This window comes from Patagioenas fasciata, chromosome 12 (assembly GCF_037038585.1).
Source record: "Patagioenas fasciata isolate bPatFas1 chromosome 12, bPatFas1.hap1, whole genome shotgun sequence".
Classification (NCBI taxonomy): Eukaryota; Metazoa; Chordata; class Aves; order Columbiformes; family Columbidae; genus Patagioenas; species Patagioenas fasciata.
The window spans coordinates 14290793-14312760 of NC_092531.1; the positions used below are offsets into that span (position 1 = coordinate 14290793).

A 21968-nucleotide genomic window follows, 5' to 3' on the forward strand; every position below is an offset into this window, starting at 1 on the left:
GTGGAGAAGGGAGGCGGCAGTAGAGGATGTGCCTGCCCATCATTTCACCGTGGACATCTGCCCCTGAGAGAACACCACTGCTCCTTGCACCAAAAATCCCTGCAATTGCTAATTTTCCTGTGATTTTCCAGCCCTGTTCAGAGCCAGTCACTGCTGGGTAACAGGGCAGATGATGGGTGTTTCCCTGCTGAGCCCTTGCAGATGCTGCGAAACATCTGGAGTGGCCACATCTGGCAGAGGCAGGTACATCCAAGCGTGGCCGTCGGTCATCACATTCCCCTTTTCAGTGATCAAAAGCCACGGGAGGGGATTGAAAATTTGGGTTCTGGGGATCTCTCTTTAGGTTAAAAGGCAGCAGTGCATAATTTCTAAAAAGGCACTAAATCTGTAAAAATGTCTAGTAATACTTTGCTCCCGACGGGGTCCCTGAGCTGGAGCTGCTGAACTGAGCGGGGCCAAGTTCTGTGAATGCAAAGCATCTCCGGATTTGAAGGGTGTCAGAAGGGAAAAGCAGTGTCCTCTGCAAATCGATGGGAAACTCCCATTTGATTAAAATAAACCCCTAGTGGATTCTCCTGCATTTGCTTAATTTTAGATTTCAGTATTTTATATATAGGTTTTCTTAGAAGATCTGAAATTATTTTATGAATGTGTAGAAGATATATATCTTCATCCGTAAATTGAGGCTGGCAGGGCTAACCACCAGAAATCTTTTCAAAATGTTGGAAAACAAAGAACTAACAACCATCCTGCAGGGAGGAAGCGCACGAGGAGGCCGAGCCTCAAACAAAGCGAAACCTCCGGGAGGCAGAAAGTAGGTCAGGGCGATAAGGATGAGCACGGAGGGACAGAGTTAATACAGAGGGGGAAAGATATCACCCATTTGAAGAAGGAAGGGGCTGAAATTTTCAAGCTTTTTTTCCTTAAAAGCAGTGATGGAGGATTTACCCGGCTCCACGCTCAAGTCATGAGGGTGCAACAGCAGAGGGACTTCAGTGCTAAAACTGAATGTATCAAGTGGCCTAAAATGAGCCTTTTTGCTTTAAATAGCGCCCAGATGGTGCAGGAGGAAATGTCGGGAAAAGCTGAAGCTGTTACTGAGGGAGGCAATTTGGGGAGGAAAGGGACAAGAAGAGGAGCAGCGAGAACCTGATAAAGGGTTTGCCCTGGAAACTTCACAACCAGGGCTCGGGATGGACATTTGGGGTGAATCCCAAACATTTTGGGTGCCCTGTGAGCACTTTGCAAATAAATGCACAATAACCCCCCACCCAGAGCTGTCCTGTGTCTGTCACCTCTGAACCCCGGGATGTCCCCATCACCTGCAGAGGCGGCACTGTTTGTGCTGATGTTTGCAGATATGCTAATTGCCTCATTAATCATCACCACCCGCAGCTGTAATTGGGCTCATTTCGCACTGATTCGAGGGGCTTTGGAGAAACATTGACTCTTTCCTTAGAAGCGATAATTTAGCACAGTAAATCCCAACACACCCGCTTTGGATAAGGCCACAAGACATAAATAACCTCAACCGGGACCGAGACGTCGCTGCTGTGCACGGAGCAGCCCAGACACGCTTCAATAGCAGCTTCTCCCTCCAGTTATGAGCCAGGATTAAACAAGGAATCTCCAGTCCTGACACTAAAGGATAACACATTCCTCAAGGCGAGAAAGTGAAGGAAATAAAGCTTAAAGCTCTATTTCCATCTCGGCATCCCTGGGACTGCCCTCTGCCTGGTGCATGCCCAGCTGTGACATTTTACCTACAAACCTGGGGCTGGATTTGGCGTAGGGGGTTTATAAGAAAAATAAGGACAGACTTTTTAGTAGCAATAGGACAAGGGGTGATGGATTTAAACTAAAAGAAGGGAGAATTTAGACTAGATACAAGGAAGAAATGTTCTATTCTGAGGGTGGTGAGAGCCTGTCCCAGGTTGCCCAGAGAGGTGGTGGATGCCCCATCCCTGGAGACATCCCAGACCAGGTTGGATGGGGCTCTGAGCAACCTGAGCTGGTGAAGATGTCCCTGCTCATGGCAGGGGTGGCACTGGGGGAGCTGGGAAGGTCCCTTCAACACAAACCATCCTGTGATTGATCTTTGGCTGCAAAGTGCCTCTAGTGAGCATCCCCCCTCCACACTTTCGGCAAAGAAAGGATTGGGCAAGGTTTTGGTATCTTGAAAACATTTTATTTCATCACTATTCCATGGTAGCATAAATAAGAGGCAATGACAGCACATGTAAGGTAAAGGCGGGGGCAGCAGTGGGTGCACAAGGTAAATTAACAGAGATGGGAAACTGTTGCACAGGGAGTGCCGGGCAGTTCAGCAACTCGATTTAGTGAAAATATATATATACATATAGGTGAACTAGCAGTATTTGGTGTTGTTCCCTGTGCTACAGGCCTAATCCACAAAAAATCCCAACATGATTGTACATACACACCAAACCCATCGAGTGCCTGTGAGGTCCATCCCTGGGGCAAGCAGGTGGATCATCCCCCTCCCCGTGGGTGTCCCAGCACCAGGAGGACATGTCCCTCTGCACTGAGGTGGAGGGAGCAAATATTCCTCTCTGGTTGGGAAACCCCAGCCTCTTTTTATTGACAGCAGGCTGTAGGTGTGTGTGGGGATGCACACACACACACACGTGGAGCATCTCCACCCGGGCTGTGCCCGGGACGGTCACTGGCTGCTCCTGCCAACGCCACGGCAGCTCCACGGGAAGGGTCCTGAGCTGCTGCCCAGGCAGCTCTTGTGAATTAAGCCCTTTCCCAGTTCCGCGCCCACTGTCACATTTTTGCATAGGAAAAAAACAAATTAATAGCAACGAAGCATGGCGCTTTCCCGGGGAGCAGCTGCCGCAGCTCCTCTGTGCCGGGTTGTCCCGCCAGAGGGGACCCGGCTTGGCTACTTACTCCAAGCCCATCGCTGGGGTGCACAGAGGATGCCCCAGCTGCCTCTCATGCAGTAGCTGTTGGTTATCATGGTTTTAGCACTAGACGAGACGAGAAGGACGTGTTTCCAGTTAGCGAGTGGGCTCTTGGCAGGTCACTTGGCTTCTGGCTCATATTCTGTGTAAGTGGATACAATAAAATTAAAGAGCGAGTATAAACAAAGAAAGTTTATTTATAAAATGTCCCTGGAAGTTAATTATTCTTCGGGCTGTTACGCAGGTTTTTCAACTCCAGATGCAGCTGCCGGATTTGTATGTCTTTCTGCGAGAGCTCGTCCTTCAGCCGCCGGATCTCATCCTGCTGTCGGAAGAACATCCGAAGGAGCTGGAAGGGAAAGAGGAAGCTGGAGGGACCCCCTTGAGCTGGGTACAGATGTCCCTGCTCATGGCAGGGGTGGCACTGGGTGAGATGGGAAGATCCCTTCAACCCAAACCACCCTGTGACTCTATAATTCATCTGTTGTTCTGCCCGCTCTCTCGGATTTACCATTTCACCATCTCGGGCATACCCTGTGCACGTAATCTGCAAACTCAGCTCCAGCAAAACAAATCCCTCCCAGGACCAAGCACTGATGTTTCCCCAACACCTCTGTATGTTGTTCCCGGATGAGGATTTTAATAAAAAAAATAACATTTCGGAGCTTAACGCTGCTCCTTTCAGATGCCCTGTGGCTAACGCAGAGTGGGATGCTTGCAGCCCCTGTGAAACACCAAGTATGTGACTTTGGGAAGACAGGCAGAGCCCTGCAGGGTGGCAGTGTCCCAAGCTGCACCCACAAAACATCCCCCAAACCAGGGAATGTCCCCTCCCATCCCCATGTCCCTGGTACCTCGTTCTCTGTCCGGGGCGGCACGTTCTCCAGCAGGTCTATGCCATTAACCACGACGCTCTTCTTCTCCCTCACCGGTGCCTTAAAGACGATTTTGGATGTCTTCTTGTAGCCCTCCTTCAGTGACATCAGGATGGGATCTGTGTGGGGCAGAACAGAAGGGGTCAAGGGGGCAGCCCAGCCAGTTTGGGGGCTCTGTGTCCCCCCCCAGCATGATACGGGTGGCTTTACCTCTGTTCACCCCACTCAGCCACTCATCGGGTGTCAGGGCCGGCTCTGTGCCCGGCGTCATGGGGTAAATGTCCTCCTGGTACGTTTCTGACTAAAAGCAATGAGGAAAGAAAAGCAAATGCCTCCGTGAATCCACACACGATTTTAACTACGTGTTGCGATGTGCCGCAAAGGGTTGCACTCGCTCCTTGGCATGCAGAGATGCAGCTGCCCAGGGCATCTGGGGAAGTAATAAATCAGTGTTTGCACCATTACTGAATGAGAAACGCCAGCGCTGCCTGCGCAGGGCACGGGAGGCAGATCTGGAAACCCAGGCAGGGGCTGCTGAGCAGTGGCAGAGCCCTGGGCTGGCTCCTGCACAGATGGGAAGGCCAATGCCAAACCCTGCTCCAGTTCCGAGGTGTATTTTACCAGAAACAGCCCCCAAACCTCAGGCGAGATGAGCCCCTTGCTGCCCACCACACTGGACCGAGCGGATTTTGCACAAACCAAGTGTGTCAAGGCCGGGAGCGATGCAGAGATGCATTTCCTAAAAACACTCCCATTAAACCCTGGGTGAAAATCCCCTGGGAATCCCATTCATGGAGAAGTGCGACAACTGGGAGGGCTAAGACTGGTGCGAAGTGATCCAGCGGTTGGACTGGTCAGTACAGGTCAGCACATCTCCATCACACTGGACCCGCTTCGGACACCCTGTCCCCGCGCCCCGGGGTGCAGTGAGGGACTCACCCTCCTGGGTACGATCATGGAGATGGGTTCAATCAGCCCCTTGAGGGTCACGAGCTTGTAGAACCGAAAGACCTCGCAGGCTGACACGTCCAGCCCGTGCTTCGGCATCACCCCTGCGGAGGAGGCGCAGACAGTGACCCTGGTCGGCCAGCGGGGACCCATCCACATCCCCAGCATGGAGCACCCCAAAATGTCCTCGCTCTCCATCAGGAGACCTAGCTCATTACCAAATTAATCCCTGCTGTTACCCTGGGGTATGGACCTGGGCCACACCAGGGGTGTTCGCAGGAAAGGGGTGAGTAGCTTTTATCAAGGACAAATCACAGGAATCACTGACTGATGCCCCTCGTAAAGCCCTGTGTGATGCGTGACAGCAGGAAGGGTGTCACAAGCATGTGCCCAGCCAGGCTGCATCACGGCAGGAGGGAGAGCACAGCACTGGGAACGCTGCCCTGCCAGCGCTGCAGCCCAGCCTTGATTCTCCAAACCCATTTGACTGGAGCATTTAATCAAGCACCTTCCATCATCTACCTTTTGCATGTTCTGCGCTGTCGCGGATGAGTAATTTAGGATTCTGCTCAGCAGCACAACCACCCTTACCCAGTCCTTTTTGCGGAGCTGGGGAGCGAAACTCCATCAGGTAACTCAAGTAGGGCTTTTCCGAGCCAATCTCATAGTAACGAATGTTGCCGTCACCCTGGAACAAGCATATGGAAGATGATTTACTACTTTGGCAAACACATCTCCCAGTGCCCTGTCCTTGGGAGATGCTGGGGAGATACAGGCTGGGGATGCTGCAGCCCTGGGTATCACCCCGCAGGATGCTGCCCACCCCCCCACCAGCGGTGGGCACCTCTCCAAACCAGCGTTTTGTGGCCAAAGAGCTGCCCAACGCTTTGCTCAGGGATCAGCACAGCCCTGCTCCCACTCCAGCTCTCCTCCCTGTGCTGTTTGCTGGGGAGAGGCCCCTTTGCCCCCCTGGGGATGCTGCAGCCCCCACAGCCACAGGATGTGATGTGCAGCCCCTACCTTGCCAGCCAGGTACAGCATGTGTGTGTCAGCATCGTAGAATGGGAAGAGGAGACCCGAGAGCCCGTCAATCTCCTCCTCTATCAGGGGCATGGACAGATCTTCCTGCCCAACAGGAAAAAACAAAACACTTCATTAACCAGGATGTGCTGGTGCTGAGCACGGGTCCCGGTGGGGGTGGAGTGGGGGTCCTGGCACCCACCTGGTCCCAGAGAGCGATCTGCCGTGTGTTCCAGCGCGACACCCCTGTCGTCAGCAGCCGCTTTGTGCTGCCCAGGAACACCACACGGTTGACGCGGTGGTTCTTGCAGCTCGCCTCCTGCCAGACCCAAACATGTTTGCCAGCATCAATCCGCGGCCTCCAGACCCAGCTGTGGCTGAACCCCCACCTGCCGCCCCCAGCACCTCTCCCGGTGACAAGCGGCTCCATGCCAGGGGGAGGGACCACAATTCAGCAAAACAAAAATGCCCATCTCCCTGAACATCAGGTGGCACCTTTGCTGAGAAACCACTGTCCTCCTCCAAACTGTGTCTCTTTCTGGAAATTTCTGCTACCCTCCCAGCCTAATTTCTACTATTTTCCACAAATCCTTAATCAATAAAGGAATAAAAGCCTCCGGTTTCTGTGCTGGGATGAGGCCAAGCCCCTTCCATCATCTCCAGCTCACTAAAACAACCAGCCCCTCCCCACAGCACAGAATTATTTGCAGACACGGACACATGCAAAGCATCCCATCACAAGTATGTACAGAACCTTGCAAATGTTTTTACGCATTTTCAGTAGGATTCCTCCCCAAGATGTTATTTCTAACCCCCCCAGCACCAGCACCGCACCTGCAGGACCCTGCCCGAACGCGGCTCCACCACCCGCAGCTTCTTGTCCTTGCAGGTGGTGGCCAGGAGGCTGCCGTCCGTGTTGAAGGACATGCAGAGGATGACGTCCGTGTGGCAATCGATCATCTTCACCGGCTCCCCGATGTCCAGGTTCCAGATGAGGACCTGCAGGAAGTGGGAAGGCTGCCCCAGCGTCTCCACTCCTGGAGACCCCTCATCCCTTCTGAGCCTCTACATCAGTGACCAACCCCTGTCCTGGGCATTGGGGAGGCCAAACCGCGAATCTTGGTGTCAGTTTTGGGCCCCTCACGCCAAGAAAGCCCTTGAGGTGCTGGAGCGAGTTGAGAGAAGGGAACAGAGCTGGGGAAGGGGCTGCAGCACAAGTGTGATGGGAGCGGCTGAGGGACCTGGGGGTTCAGCTGGAGAACAGGAGCTGAGGGGAGACCTTCTGATCTCTGAACTGCCTGAAAGGAGCTTGGAGCCAGAGGGGTCAGCCTCTGCTCCCAAGGAACAAGTGCCAGGACCAGAAGAAATGGCCTCAAGTTGCACCAGGGGAGGCTGAGGTTGGATCTTGGGAACAATTTCTTCCCCAAAGGGCTGTCGGGCTTTGGAACAGGCTGCCCAGGGCAGTGGTGGAGTCACCATCCCTGGAAGGGTTGAACAGATGCAGAGATGAGGTTCTCAGGAACATGGGGTAGTGCCAGAGGTGGGGGAACGTTTGGACTCAATGAGCTTGAGGGTCTTTTCCAACCAAAATGATTCTATGGTTTTATTCTGGCTGGAGGATCCTGCCCTGGTTGACTCCCACCCATGCCACAAGCAACAAAAGCCTTTGCAAGGCCAAGCACAAGGAGCAGGATGGGCAGGACTCACCTTATAGTCGTAGCCGGCGCTGAAGAGGATGTTGTTGGTGGTGGGATGCCACTCAACGAGGCCGACACGTCGGCTGTGCCCGTACAGCTCCAGCACCGCCTCCGTCATGTTCCTCTTCAGACCACCCTCGGGGATCTCCCAGATCCGAACCTGCAGGATGGGGATGGTGTGGGGATGGGTTTGGGAGCCCCGGAAGGACCCGTCACCTGCCCGGGGGCTCTGAGCTGCCGAATCCCTGCAGTCCCCCAGTGCCAGCAGCATCATCCTGCATCCTGATATGGCAGATGAAGCCAAGGTGACAGGTCACATTTATCTAACCCACTCAGTCTGCACCCATCCCAGCAGTGAGATCGAGGGTCCTGCCAGCCCCACGGCTCCCCAGAGGGTAAAAATTAATTTGCAACATTGCAGTGAAAAATCTGCATAGAAATGCATGGGTGGAGCAGTGTGTTTTCTGCCTGAACCTGCACATTTAGAGGTGGGAGACGCTGCTCTGCGGGTTGCACAGTATGCAGAGGAAACAGCCTTATGAGAGAGACATGGTTAAGAGACTGGTTTGGCTCGGAGGGACGATTCTGAGAGCATCAGCGGTTTTCAAACAAGGTACAAGATGAGGAACAAGCAACACAAACCTGATTGCCAGATGCTGAAGGAAGCGGTTATGAAAGGGTGGGTTATGAAACAACTGTTAGCAAATCCCCAGATCCGCATCCCTGAGGGCTCTGGGCCACCTCTGCACCCCAGAGTGGTACCCACTGCTCAGGGGGTGCCCTGTCACACTGGGGGACACAGGGAAGCCTTTATGTGCTCAGCTCCATGCATCGGCAGGGGATGCTCAAACAGGAGCCACCTCACCTTCAGGGAGCCCACAAGAAAGATGGGGACAGACTTTTCAGCTGGGTCTGTTGTGATAGGACAAGGGGTGAGAGTTTTAAACTAAAGGAGGGAGATTCATGCCAGGCATGAGGAAGAAATTGCTGTCTCTGAGGGTGGTGAGAGCCTGGCCCAGATTGGCCAGAGAGGTGGTGGATGCCCCATCCCTGGAGACATCCCAGGCCAGGCTGGACGGGGCTCTGAGCAACCTGAGCTGGTGAAGATGTCCCTGCTCATGGCAGCGGTGGCACTGGGGGAGCTGGGAAGGTCCCTTCAACCCAAACCCTTCTGTGATTCTAACACTAACTAAAGGATGGTTATTAAATGTGTCCTGCATCCATGGTGAAGCATCGCTGGGGCTCTGCAGCATGGCATCACCTCTGCGGTCTGCTATAAACGCAGTTACATCATTCCTTGTGTCTTGCAAAAGCAGGAGGTGAGTGCCAGGGCAGGCTATTTTAGGCAGGTTTCCCCATTACCGCGGTCACTATGACCTGAAATTTGATGTGTTGGAACTGGTTGCAGCCCTGATGCCATTTTGGTGCCAGTACAGGCAGAGCTGGAGCTGCTCCAAAACACAAGCATTGGGTTTCATATTCTTGGTCCATCCTGGGATGGAAACGATGCTTTTGAAAAATTACGATTTAAAAAACAGGAACATCCCCAGAAGTGCCTCTTCCCACCCTCCTCCCATGACACCAGGGAGAGCAGCCTGTGAAACCAGAGCCTTCCTCTCCCAACCCATCCTAAGAAACCTTCTTGATAAATTTGCCCCTGAAACACACCTGTCCACTAAGAGATGGATCCTGCAAACAAACAACTATGCTGCAATATCCCCCCTCCAGCTCTGCTTCCACATCGGCTCACTGCGCCTGAGCCTGAAACACCCATGGTGATCAGGTAATTCCCCTTTTAATCCTCCCGCATGGTTTGTCCTGTCCTGTAAGAGCTCCTTCCCAAAAATCCATCTCAACATTTCAACCTCTCACAGCAGTGCAGCAGGACGGGCAATTTGAGGGTCAGCCCTGCCGCTAATTGTCCTGTGAGGACACTAATGAATTAATGGTTCCAGTGCCCCAAGGGCATCAGGGAGGACAGACACCGTTATTTGTGTGGGGACAGACAGATACAGATGGATCCGGGTTTGATAGCGAACCCCCGCACCTGACAGCCTCAGGGGCAATTAATTTAATTTCCCAGGTTTAACGATGGCTCACAAAGCCTTCCCCCTCCCTCCCTCTCTCCCAGCATCTCTATTCCCTGGCGACTGCATATAAAAGGTTATAATTTAAAGCAGGAGACAGCTCAGCATGATTCATGGCCATGATCTGAATTTTTTTCCCCCCACTCAATATCTTCCTTGACAAGCTTTCAGCTAATAAAAAAATGCCAGTATACTGAAGGAGAGGATGAGTCATTAGGTGATAACACAGTGAAACGCTAAGGATCAGGCGAGGCAGATTTGTAGTAATTGGTTAAAAATTGGATCACCCCAAGTCTCAGTTTCTGCCATGCAGAATGGGTGCAAAGGCTTTTTTTTTTGCTTTATGATGCAGCCTTTGGGATGGACTTCTGTCCAGAAAATAAAAAGGAGGAGGATGCAAATAACAGCTACATAAAGATGACCTGATTCATTATCCCCCTGCCTGCAAAGTTGCCTTTGGCTCATGTCACTTGGTGGATCAAGCCATGAGAGCAGTTGCAGCCCCTGATGGCAACAAGGATTAATAACAGCATTGCTGTTGGGCTTGAAAAGCCAAAAAAAAGACCTCATTGTGCACAGCTGTATGGCTTATCTGCAGCAGGGGACACAGAAAGAGTAGCACTGTGACAATAAGTGACACTGGGGACAGCAGAGGAGCTGGGCACCAACTGCAGCCCCTGCACTGATGACACAGGAGACAAGAATTGGCACAATTTTCCTACTGTTCTGCATCAGTCTCTTACCCCCTCTCTGTTCCTGAGGCATTTCCCACCCATGGCAGCCCCTTTCCCCATCTCCAGGTGCAGAAATTAAAGGCAGGGGGTGCACAGAGTTGCTTGTCCCCCTGAGAGGTGACAGTTCCAAGCATCCCAGCTCACCGAGGTGTCTTCGGAGCATGATGCGATGATGTTCTCAATGAAGGGATTCCACTTAATGTCCAGCACGTTGCCCTGGTGACCGCAGACTTTGGGGTAGTTGGGTTCGATGCGGCCTGTCTGTAATTTTAAATAAACCAAAAAAAAAGAAAAAAAATAGTGTTAAAGTGGGTCTTTTTATGGCTGTAGCCTTGTTAGGGAAGAGAGCTCTGTAGCTCATGCTGGGATGGGGTTTTTAGCCACAGGAGCTGCCTAGCTGAGTCAGGGATGGGTTTTACCCCATTGATATTCCAGGTATGAGAAGGTGTTTCTGCAAACACAACCCCATGGGGCTGCCCACCCCCAGGAAGAAATCTTTGCATGATCATCCGAAACCAGGGGCAAAGGAGCTGGAAGGGACTCGAGAGGCTCCAAACTGATCCTCAAAGCAGATCGGCCATTGAGTCATGCATGAGATATTCGGTACTTTCCTCCCAGACTTTGGAAGCGATGTTGAGCAAGCGATGCACGTCTACTCCAGAGAACAAATCCCCAGCGACTTTGGGATCATGAACACGTGTTTAAAAATGCTAATAACCCAAACGGTACATCACTTACAGCATCACAGAGGCTTTGGGTTGCAAAGGACCTTCCCAGCTCCCCCGGTACCACCCCTGCCATGAGCAGGGACATCTTCACCAGCTCAGGTTGCTCAGAGCCCCGTCCAGTCTGGCCTGGGATGTCTCCAGGGATGGGGCATCCACCACTTCTCTGGGGATCCTTCCACATGGATGGAATCACAGAATCCCAAGTTTAAGGGACCACAAGGATCATCTGGTCAAACCTTTCTTGGCAAGAGCACGGTCTAGACAAGCTGGTCCAGCACCCTGTCCAGCTGAATCTTAAACGTGCCCAGTGCTGGGGAATCCACCACTTCCCTGGGGAGATTATTCCAATGGCTGCTTGTGAAAAATTTCGCTCTTATGTTCCATCAGACTCTCCCCAGGAGCACCTTGTATCCATTGCCCCTCATCTTTTCCATGGGACTCTTTACAAGACTTCTATGACTGGTCCAGGCCTGCCATCCCAGCCAAGGGAGGACCTGAGATGGGTTTCAGGAAGCCCAGGCTCTTTGTAGGGACGTTGCCAGGTCCTTCCATGGCCTCCCCATCATTTTCCGTCCCCTGCACCATCTTCCTGAGCAGTCCAGAGCTTCAGAGCCTGCAAACTAACTAGATTAGCACGACACAGCCACTAAATATTTCATAGCCCCTTCCAGTGTTGACCTTTTATCGTATAGAGCTCCTGGTTCCATTTAAACATGAACAAAGAAAACCACTGAGGAGAACACGCAGCATTTTTACCAACCAGGAGTGCTCAAGGCGGCTGGATCAGGCCCGGGGGCTCATCCCAGTGCCACCACTGCTGGGAATGTTTATTTGAACTAATTTGCTCCCAGGGAGACACTAATTGCCAGGCAGTCCCGGTGAATCCCAGCCGGAAACAGCATGGGATGCATGAGCAGGGTGGGTCTGCCCACCTGGATTCGATCTGGTAGGGACAGCAATGCAGAATCATAGAATCACAGGATGGTTTGGGTTTGAGGGACCTTCCCGGCAACCCCAGTGCCACCCCTGCCATGAGCAGGGACATCTTCACCAGCTCAGGTTGCTCAGAGCCCCGTCCAGCCTGGCCTGGGATGTCTTCAGGGATGGGGCATCCACCACCTCTCTGGGCAACCTGGGACAGGCTCTCACCACCCTCAGTGATAAACATTTCTTCTCATGTCTGGCCTCAAAACCATCACACAAGGCACTGAGAAACACCGGCAAGCACAACCCTCCCTCAGCCAGCTTCATCAATTTTAAAATACTTTTCATGGGCATTATGATTAGAGTGAAAAGCTCGTTCTTGCTCAAATTGCTACAACAGCTCTAAGTCATCCCTTGGACACAGCCCATATATAAGATGAGAATTGGGCTGGGCTTAAAACACCGGGGACTTACATATATGGGTCATTTTAGTTATTGAGGTAAAGGACAAAAAAAAATTTGTGCTTTCTCTCGCTGCCTTCAGTCCATGAACACACGGACACCTCCAGCCCCATCACTGGCTGGGTAACGGGGTCAGAGCCAGTCAGACATTCCCCTCTGCCCTTCGTTACAGTGTCTCACAAACACTCATTAACTCCCTGGCCTGTGATGAGCGCAGGATCGCATCCTCGTTCACCACTCTGCGACAAGCACTTAAAGCAAGGCTGATTTCTAACTCACGAAGCTCTTTCTAATTAGGGCACATCACGCAAATTCCCTCCCTGTAGGGCACAGTTTCCCTGCAGTGATTTGTACCTGCCCAGGGGATTTTAAACCCCATTAAGGCAAATTTCAGGGGTGCCAGGGGAAGGAAGGAAGGAAGGAAGGAAGGAAGGAAGGAAGGAAGGAAGGAAGGAAGGAAGGAAGGAAGGAAGGAAGGAAGGAAGGAAGGAAGGAAGGAAGGAAGGAAGGAAGGAAGGAAGGAAGGAAGGAAGGAAGGAAGGAAGGAAGGAAGGAAGGAAGGAAGGAAGGAAGGAAGGAAGGAAGGAAGGAAGGAAGGAAGGAAGGAAGGAAGGAAGGAAGGAAGGAAGGAAGGAAGGAAGGAAGGAAGGAAGGAAGGAAGGAAGGAAGGAAGGAAGGAAGGAAGGAAGGAAGGAAGGAAGGAAGGAAGGAAGGAAGGAAGGAAGGAAGGAAGGAAGGAAGGAAGGAAGGAAGGAAGGAAGGAAGGAAGGAAGGAAGGAAGGAAGGAAGGAAGGAAGGAAGGAAGGAAGGAAGGAAGGAAGGAAGGGCCAGGACAAGGCAGCTGCATCTGTCTCCTCCTTCAGCTGCTGACAACATCACTTCTGCTCGCCCAGAGAGCCCAAATTTTGATAATATTGACCATTAGCTACAACGTGGCTCAGATCCGGGCTGCCACATGAGCCCTGGACCTTGAACTGCCTCTTGCCTCCCACTAACGTGGTTTCTTCCCCTCATTTACCTGGCAGCTTCACCCCACATAAGTGGTCGTGATCGATCTACACAACATTTCTGACATTATCGAACAGCTGAAAGGGCGTTTTCCTGGTTAATGCCCCAGACCTGGGATTTATTAGCGCTGTCATAAATCAGTTCAGGTTTGTAGGAATAAAAACAAGGAAAGTGACTTTCTGACAGTTTTGCCAGGGAGACCCAGGACTCTGGATGGAGCCGCGGCTGGAGGGACGATCTGGAGCATCCCGTGGGACGGGCAATACATTAAAGCACACATCACCCATGGATTTTTAAATTTTCCTTTTTCCAGTGGCAAGGACAACTCCTTGGGAAGTCCCTGTCACACCCAACCTGCCACAGCCCCCAGTGTCCCAGGCATCCCCCCAAGGTACAGATCTTCATGCTGGGAGCCAACGGTCCCCAGGAAAAGTGGCATCCAAGGAGAAGCACTGACTGACCAAGTGCTGTGAGTATACGGGCCATAACACAAAGGAAATTATTAGAGAAGATAAACCCTTTGTTTAAATAAAAATCAAGTCTTTCCAATGCAGAGCCTAGAAAACAGCTTTGATCAAAAAACTGGTTTTCCACTGAACTGAATCTTCTAAAAGGGATGATTTAGGAAAACGTTGCTTTTCACTAAAAGCATCTCAATATCTAAAACCAGCATTCACATTCAGCAGTTGCTTCCTTGAGCCCCTTGCTGGTCACCCAGGAGGGGCCAGTTGTCCTGATGGATGCTGGGGACATGGGACAAGATCTGCCCATGGTCTGGGGACACCCAGGACAGCTTTTGCCTCCATCCAAACTTCACTGCAAACACCACACCATGCAAAGTTATGAAGAAAAATCTGATTTTTCACATTCTTTATGTTTTTTCCATGGAAAAAAAAAAAAACCACAACATTCTCCCCTCCTTTCACAGGTGGGGAGAGCTCAGTCCCACAGCCCTGGGCAGAGGACGAGGCGCTTTGGGTCCCATCCTGCACCCAAGCATCACATGGAGCAAAACACGAGCTGCAAGGATGCAGCCCCAGGACAAGCAGCCAAGGTTTGGGGAGAAAAACCTAAAAATAAGATGCAGAAGGTGGAAAGAAACACAGCAACACTCATGCTTCGTTAGTGCACAAAGCTCTGCCCCCTGCAAATTAATGGGATGCAAAGCACAGCTTTATGGGTTAATATATTAAGTACACTAGCAGACATCACTTACCCAAATGGCTCAGATTATCAAGCTTTCCCCCTGTTTTCATATTTGCATTACCATGACGTTATTAACACACTGTCTAGAGCAGAAATTCATGCAGCAGCTGTTTAATTCCAGGCGAACAGACCTTTTAACAGCGCAAGTTAATATGCAATCACTTCAATTTTGAGCAACGAGCCACGTGATTTCCTTTGCAAAGTGGATTTGACATTTTTTGTTAAAATTCATAAGGCTTTCCAGAGGACACAACAAGAGTTTGGTTACTAGGGATAGTTCCTGCCCAAGAAATGAAGAGTTTTGATTAAAATTAGTTGAATCCAGCAAAGGACTGCGCAGGAGCAGGGGTGGGTTGTGCTCATGCTCAGGACACCTGAAAGAGGAGAATGAGCCAAATAAAGGAAATGAAGAATTTTTAAAATAAATAAAACTCAGGGATTTGTGCTCTAGCTTCCCATGGAGTCACTCTCAGAGGGACCTCGCCAACCGCCGAGCATTAAGCTGCAGTGAATCCTAATCTGGATCCCTTGCTGGGGGAAGCTCAGTGACCCAGATACGTCCCTTTAGCCGGAGCCTGACATGTCGCAGCTCTCTGGGCTCCAGCAGCTCTGACGTGTTCCACAGCACGGGCTGGAAATTGCAAATATTCCAGCAAATTCAGCCCCTCAAAGCCCTCCCTTCACTGGAGCAATTAGGAGCACTTGAAAAGGAGAAAAGTATTTGTATTATGTCTGGGGGAGGAAGGACGATGTATTACAGTTTTAAAGTTGGTTTAATTGTGTGATTTTGCTGTTTGGTGGCTGAGAAGGAAATCTTGCCCTGAAAATGGTTGGAGCAGGAGAGATGGACACACGGTCCCAGGAGCTCAGACCATGGCAGGAAGGGGAACACTGTCACGGAGAGGAGCAAAGCCTCTTTATCCTTAGAAGCATCACTTCTAAGGGCTCTAAGGCATCAAAACAGTGCTGGGAATGGTGTGAGCTCATGATGAGCGATTTTGATTCCAAAGTGCATCCCAGGGAACCTCTTGGCCATTGCCAGACTGGGGCCATGGGACACATTATCACTTCAGACCCTCTCAGCAGCACAAGTTCCAGTCTCACCATTTGCTTTAATCTTTCCAGACTCCACATTCACTTTACAATCAATCAGAAGGAAGCTCAGATAAATCACTTTAATATACGTATTTCATAAAACCTGCTTTTCACCAGTTTCCCTGCAAACACAAACCCAGAACAGTTCCAAACCCTCACGTTTCCCATGAAGCACCACAATCATGGTAAAAACCTTCATTCAGTTCTACCCTCAAACCCTGATGAGCTTTTTGAGGGGCTCAAGGAAGTGCTGCCCAAGCAGAAGGGGAATTACAGGGTTTCCCAGGAAATCCTTGAGTACACACCAGCCTCCAGTGGCTGAGATTAAGAGTAAATACATTTACTGCTGTCTTTTTAAAGAAGGTCTGTCCTGCTTGAGAGCCAAAGAGGAGGAAATTACAGAGATTTCCCTGCCCTGGGGCAGATCCCTGTCTGGTTTCATACAAGGGAAGGTCGCTGTAGGTTCACTCGTCTTCATTAGGAACCAAATCAAACAAAAGCAGTACAAACAAGAGAGAAATTGGGCAAACCCTTGGCAGGGACCCAGAAAAGCCATTGCCACGATGCTGCCACAGATAATTCCCCAAGGAAATAGCCATGTGCTGGTGGAAGCATGCTGCTGTTGATGTTTCTTTCCAACAGCTGAATAAATACAAAGACAGATGCCTCAAGGAGCTTTCCTGCTTTTTTGGTGGGTGATTTTGGTGCAGGGTGGGGGCTTGTTGAGAAAAGTGCTTTTCTTCTGAAGTGCCTTAATGATGAAATGAAGACACCAAGCAGAACATCTACAGAGCTAAGAAGTGAAAGATTTTGGTTTCCTTTTTTAGGGGGAGCGGAATAAATAAACACATAAGTATATACAAACCACAGAGGACATGGTTTAAGAATGGACACTGTCAGAGATACCAGAGAGGTGGTGGATGCCCCATCCCTGGAGACACCCCAGGCCAGGCTGGACGGGGCTCTGAGCAACCTGAGCTGGTGAAGATGTCCCTGCTCATGGCAGGGGTGGCACTGGGGGAGCTGGGAAGGTCCCTTCAGCACAAACTACTCTATGATTCTATTCCATGATTCTAAAAACCCAAAGAAATCCATGCATGCAATCAACATATCATTCATCGAAATATCAATTCCAGGTGCTGGAAATGTCTGAACACTCTCCTGGGTCCTACTGAGAGTAACCTGGTTGTTGTGAACCTGCTGCCAGGCTTCCGACTGCTCTTGTGAATGACAGCAGTAAGCGAAACGCTAGCCCAGGCTTTCTAGTAAACAAATTCTAAAAGCTCGGCTCATGTTGTGGCGTGTTGGAGGGAGGTATCTCTTCAGCCAGGTGTAGATCCCAGGAAAATACCACCTAGAGTGGGAACTGCTGCCCCTTTCCCTGTAACACCTGGGAAATTCCAGTGGGGAAGGGAAGAGATGGAGACACGCTCTGTGCATCCTCCAGCACCTGCTAAAACAGTGTTTGCACTCTTTAAACAAGCAGAGGAGATGCACAGGATTTCTGCTCAGCCCTATGAATTTTACAGCCTGTGCAGCTCCCACCCCCAGCAAACACCACAAGCCTCCGTGCCTCAGTTTCCCCAGGAGAGATGTCTCTGGCAAACTCCATGTTCAGGGGTTCTTTGTAATAAAGTCCCAGATATAAAAGGTTACTCGCCACAATAAAGTTACATCAATTGATAGAAGCCTTCGTTACTCTTTCTGTTATACAACAAAACCCTGCAAGTCAAAAAACTGGAAAATAAATCAGCATTGTTGGATGCCATTCGTGCCAGGATGAAGGTTTAAGTATCAGTTAGTCCTCTTGTGTGGATGGAAATGCTGTTAAATTAAATACAAATCCCGCTGTGGGCTGTAAGCATCCCAGGTTCTGCCCAGCCATGAGCAGCACCCAGCTCCCTGTGCCCAGGGACCATCGCAGAGCTGCTCCAGCCATGCCAGACCCTGTAAGCCCTAAAATCCACCAAAAATGCACACAGCAGCTCCTGACCAACAATTTGCACTGATTAAAACCTCGAAGCCTTGCTGCAGAGGTATTTATCTGCACCATAAAAGCAGTAGCCAGGCTCGAGCTTGTTAATTAAAAAGACAAAAGCCCATATAGTGCCCCTGTTAAATGGGATTACAGACACTAAAGGTAAATTCATGTTTCCTGGAAACAAAAAAACACTTTTCCCCAGCGAGGACAGGGTTTCTCTCTAGTTTAACCAGCAGAGGGGGCAGGGAATGCAGGCAGCCCAGGCAAAGCCAAGCTTCCCCAGGCTCGAACCCAGGCTTTGCTGCAAACAGAGCAGCACCAATGGGGCAAAAATCCAGGTTTCCCCTTCCAAGAACCTGCATTTTCAAACCTCATTTCCTCCTCTGATCCCTCACCAGTTCTCAGGGCAACGTTAAAATTTCACACTGACAGTTTTTGACTCATCCCGATACTTCAAACCAGGCAGATCCCAGGTCTGGGCTTCCCACAGCTGCTCTCCTGTTATCGCCTTGATAAACCCAGGGACATTGTTTTGTGCTCCGATGTGGAAAACTGATGCTGAAGTGTCGGCTTTTTTGTAAGCCCCAGGTCTTTTTGTTTGGTTGGTTGGTTTTTCTGGCCAACTCTAGGTTAAAAGAAATACCTCCTGCAGACTAAAATCAGATAGAGAAAAATCCACACAACGCAAAAAAGTGGCACAGACCAAGGGAGTCTCCTGTGCTAAAAGGTAGAAAATCTCCAAGGACATGAAAATTGGTTCATAGTACAGAGAAAAGGAGAAAATGCTATTTTTTTATTTTTTCTCCTGCAGAAAATCTCCTGCTACTCAGAAGCAGAGGGTGGGGGAAGCCAGGAGAGCAGCTGTGTGACGAGCTCACCCGTTCTCTGCCCAGCCTTGGCAAGTGGGTGTCCCGGCAGATTGGGGACATGCATGGGGGTCCCTTGGGCGATGCCATGAGCAGATGCCACCAGGACCTGGAGCCAAAAAAAGCCACCCCCGAGCCAGGACACACAGTGGGAAGCATGCAGCCACCCCCCCGCTCGCCAGCTGCCACCCATCCAGCACACACACGGGACAGTGACACTGCTCCTGCCTTCTGTGCCATCCCTTGGTGACAAATGGACAGACAATACTTGCAAGCAGTTCCCTGCAGCACGATTCAGGCTTTGCCCAACCACTGTCCTTGTCCCCAGGGTTGCCATGGAGGTTTGGGACCTCCGTGGAGACTGGCAATGGGTCTGTCACCTCCACAGGCTGCCCCTGCTCTGGGTAGGTTTGTACAGACTCCCCAGCAGCAGCAATGGACACCAGTGTCCCATAGGGACACAGAGGGTGTTCAGTCCCCTGCCAGCCCCCCAGGACCTCCTGCTCAGCCAGCCATGTCACAGTGGGATGAGGGACCTGCCCCACACTCAGCAGCTCCAACACAACCAGCCACGGTGACAACAGCCAGCACTGGTGGGAACAACAACTTGGGAACTTGAGCTTCCTGTGTGTAAACAGAGACTCCCCCTTCCTGCTCACTGCTTCCTCCAGGCATGCAGGCAGATAACATTGTCCGGCTGTGCAAAACAAGTTATCTTCATCCCTTACAGAAATAAAAACCATCCTGTTGTGCAAGCAATGGCAGCCACACTTCTCCTGCACCCACTGCCCCATGGGACCCCACATCACCCCCCCCCCCCCCCACCTTCTAGCAACTGCAGCACATCTACCTCCACAGACCACACATGAGGAAGGAATTGTTGATGCTGTGGGTAGTGAGAGCCTGCCCCGGGTTGCCCAGAGAGGTGGTGGATGCCCCATCCCTGGAGACATCCCAGGCCAGGCTGGATGGGGCTCTGAGCAACCTGAGCTGGTGAAGATGTCCATGCTCATGGCAGGGGTGGCACTGGGGGAGCCAGGAACATCCCTTCAAACCCTTCTATGATTCTACTACTGCCTCCAGTACCCTTCTACCCTCCCAGCACAGTTTATATGCAGCTAATCAAATCAGGCACAGCTGAGATAAATCCACATACAGCTGGAGCTTGTTTTTTCCCACCTGTTTCACCCAGTCCAGGACTAATAAAGCCCCAGAGCTGCCCCAAGCACATGGGTTTTTCCAGTTTCCTTGTTGTAGGGGAGCTGTAGCACAAACACACCCATTTATTTTTAATTTAATAACTGGTACTGGGAGCTTGCCTGGAGAGTGTGGAGCAGAGTCCTGGTCCATACTGGACCAGGACATAATTGCATTGAGCTGCTTTCCTGCAGAATCACACTGCCTGAGCAAGGCTGGATTTTGCTTGTGGTGATGGAGTTCAACCTGCTGTTGCTGACTCAAAATAACCATTTTTCCATGTGGTCTCCTTTCCCCTTCAGCTGAAGCCTGGACCAAATCTTTCTGTTGCTACGGTTTGGGGAGCAAATCTAGCTGGGGGAGGATGGGGGATCAAAATGCAGCCATGCTCCATCTTCCCAACCTACGCAGCCTTGCAGAAGCAGTTACCCATCCCCTTGATCACTCCATAAATACGTGAGGAACCAGCATTTCTGGTGTGCAGGCAGAGGGACATATGGACAAGCGTATGCAAATGTATTGCCACTTGGAGCATAAAGCAGAGAGGTTTCTGGTGAGCGTTTCTGAGCTGAATAAAGGGCAGAAATGTTAAAAAAAAAAAAAAAGGCAACAAATCAAAAGCTGAGTAGATCTGCAGTATCTAGGTTACCTTAATTATGTTCAGCTAAATATGGATGCCAATTAATTAGAGGGCTGCTGATTTCCAAAGAAAATTAGTTTACTCTTAATGAGCTAATCAGTCCATATTTAAAAAAAATAATAATGAAATTATTAGATTGTACAAAGGCATATGCAGCCCCTTGACATGGGGTGCCAAGCTCTGCTCCAGCTGGATTTATTGGGTGCGATGTTGCCAGGATTTCCATGTGGGGCTGTCGATCCCTTTGGAACAGGTTGCAAACGGCATCACGGTCCCTCTGGTCTTATCCCACTGGGACCGGGCTACATTTGCCAGGAAAAAAAGGGTAATTAGCTGGCAATATGGGGTTATTAGCTCAGGATTTAGGACCAGGAGCAAGCAGTGTGTGGATGGATCCTCCCAGTGCAGGCTTGGCGGTGGGAAGGAGACAGAGATGGGGCTGGAGCATCCGAGTGCTCAGACAAAGCTCCTGCTTTTTCGAATATTAATAAGAGTCAAGCTGTGCGCGGCAATTAAAGCACTGATTATAATTTCTTCCATCTGTAGCTGATTCTGCTCCAGAAATTAAAGAGGAATTCAGAAGAGATGTGAATGATACATAGGGAAAGTCAGAGGAATGCCAGGGTGTGAAGAGACAGGACTCGGAGGGCAGCAATGCCCATCCCACCACAGCTGGTTCCACCAGCTCCCATCCCTCCTGGAAATCCCGGCAGGTTTGGCATGACAATTTTTCTGCCTGGGACCCTGAGAGACAACCACCTTCTCCCCATGCACACTGTACATCTTCATACATGGTGTGCCTTCAAATTACATGGAGTAGGTGCATCCTTAAGGGGAGTGAGTGCAGCTCCTCTGATGCGAAAAATACTCCTGAAAATGAGTGACTGGGAGCCCCATGTCCCCTCTTGCAGGATCATGGAATCACAGAATGGTTTGAGTTGAATGGACCTTCCCAGCTGCCCCAGTGCCACCCCTGCCATGAGCAGGGACATCTTCACCAGCTCAGGTTGCTCAGAGCCCCATCCAGCCTGGCCTGGGATGTCTCCAGGGATGGGGCATCCACCACCTCTCTGGGTGACCTAGGCCAGGCTTTCACCACCCTCAGGGGCAAAAAAATGCTTGGGGGTGGGATGCAGGTACCAGTTTGGAGCTGCTGATCCACACACTGGAACACCGGTGGGAGAGGAGCAGCATCAGCACAACCATGGTACCGCACGGCAGTGCCCTGTGCTCAGGTTTCGGGAGCAAAGCAAATATTTATTTCATGTTCAAGGTCACTGCTGCCTGGCTTTCCTGCTCCCATTGGGCACTGTTTTCTGCACACCAAGCGTAGTCCTGTGGGGCGGCTTTTGAAGCATCAGCTGAATTGCCGGGAATTTAAAATTGCATGAGCAGGAGATGTGTGGATTCACAAGGGCAGTGATGCAAAGAGCTGGGGAAAGTCTTAGCTGTGGAAGCAGAAGCTCAGCGTGGTGGGGAGAAAGTATATGTGCTGCAAAGGGGATCAATAGCGCAGAAGCGTGTGTGCTGCTTTTCCCTGCAAAGTGCTTTTAGGTGGGTACAGCTGCAA

The 21968-nt window shown here is 50.9% G+C and overlaps 1 protein-coding gene across 5 annotated transcripts in view; it reads right to left on the bottom strand.

Moving 5' to 3' along the window:
- Positions 1-2166: 2166 nt before the first annotated feature.
- The window catches only part of CORO2B (coronin 2B), a 40946-nt gene continuing 21144 nt past the window's right edge, over positions 2167-21968 (bottom strand). For 4 of the 5 annotated variants that reach the window (XM_065847591.2, XM_071813939.1, XM_065847592.2 and 1 more), the window contains 10 exons: positions 10436-10552; positions 7481-7630; positions 6608-6772; positions 5976-6092; positions 5774-5878; positions 5345-5441; positions 4745-4857; positions 4016-4106; positions 3785-3924; positions 2167-3279 (listed from right to left, as the gene is read on the bottom strand). In XM_065847591.2, coding sequence (XP_065703663.1) covers positions 3148-3279; positions 3785-3924; positions 4016-4106; positions 4745-4857; positions 5345-5441; positions 5774-5878; positions 5976-6092; positions 6608-6772; positions 7481-7630; positions 10436-10552 — 1227 coding nt within the window. In that variant the 3' untranslated portion in view covers positions 2167-3147. The remainder of the gene's footprint in view (positions 3280-3784; positions 3925-4015; positions 4107-4744; positions 4858-5344; positions 5442-5773; positions 5879-5975; positions 6093-6607; positions 6773-7480; positions 7631-10435; positions 10553-21968) is intronic. The other variant, XR_011741043.1, reaches the window with a different exon arrangement.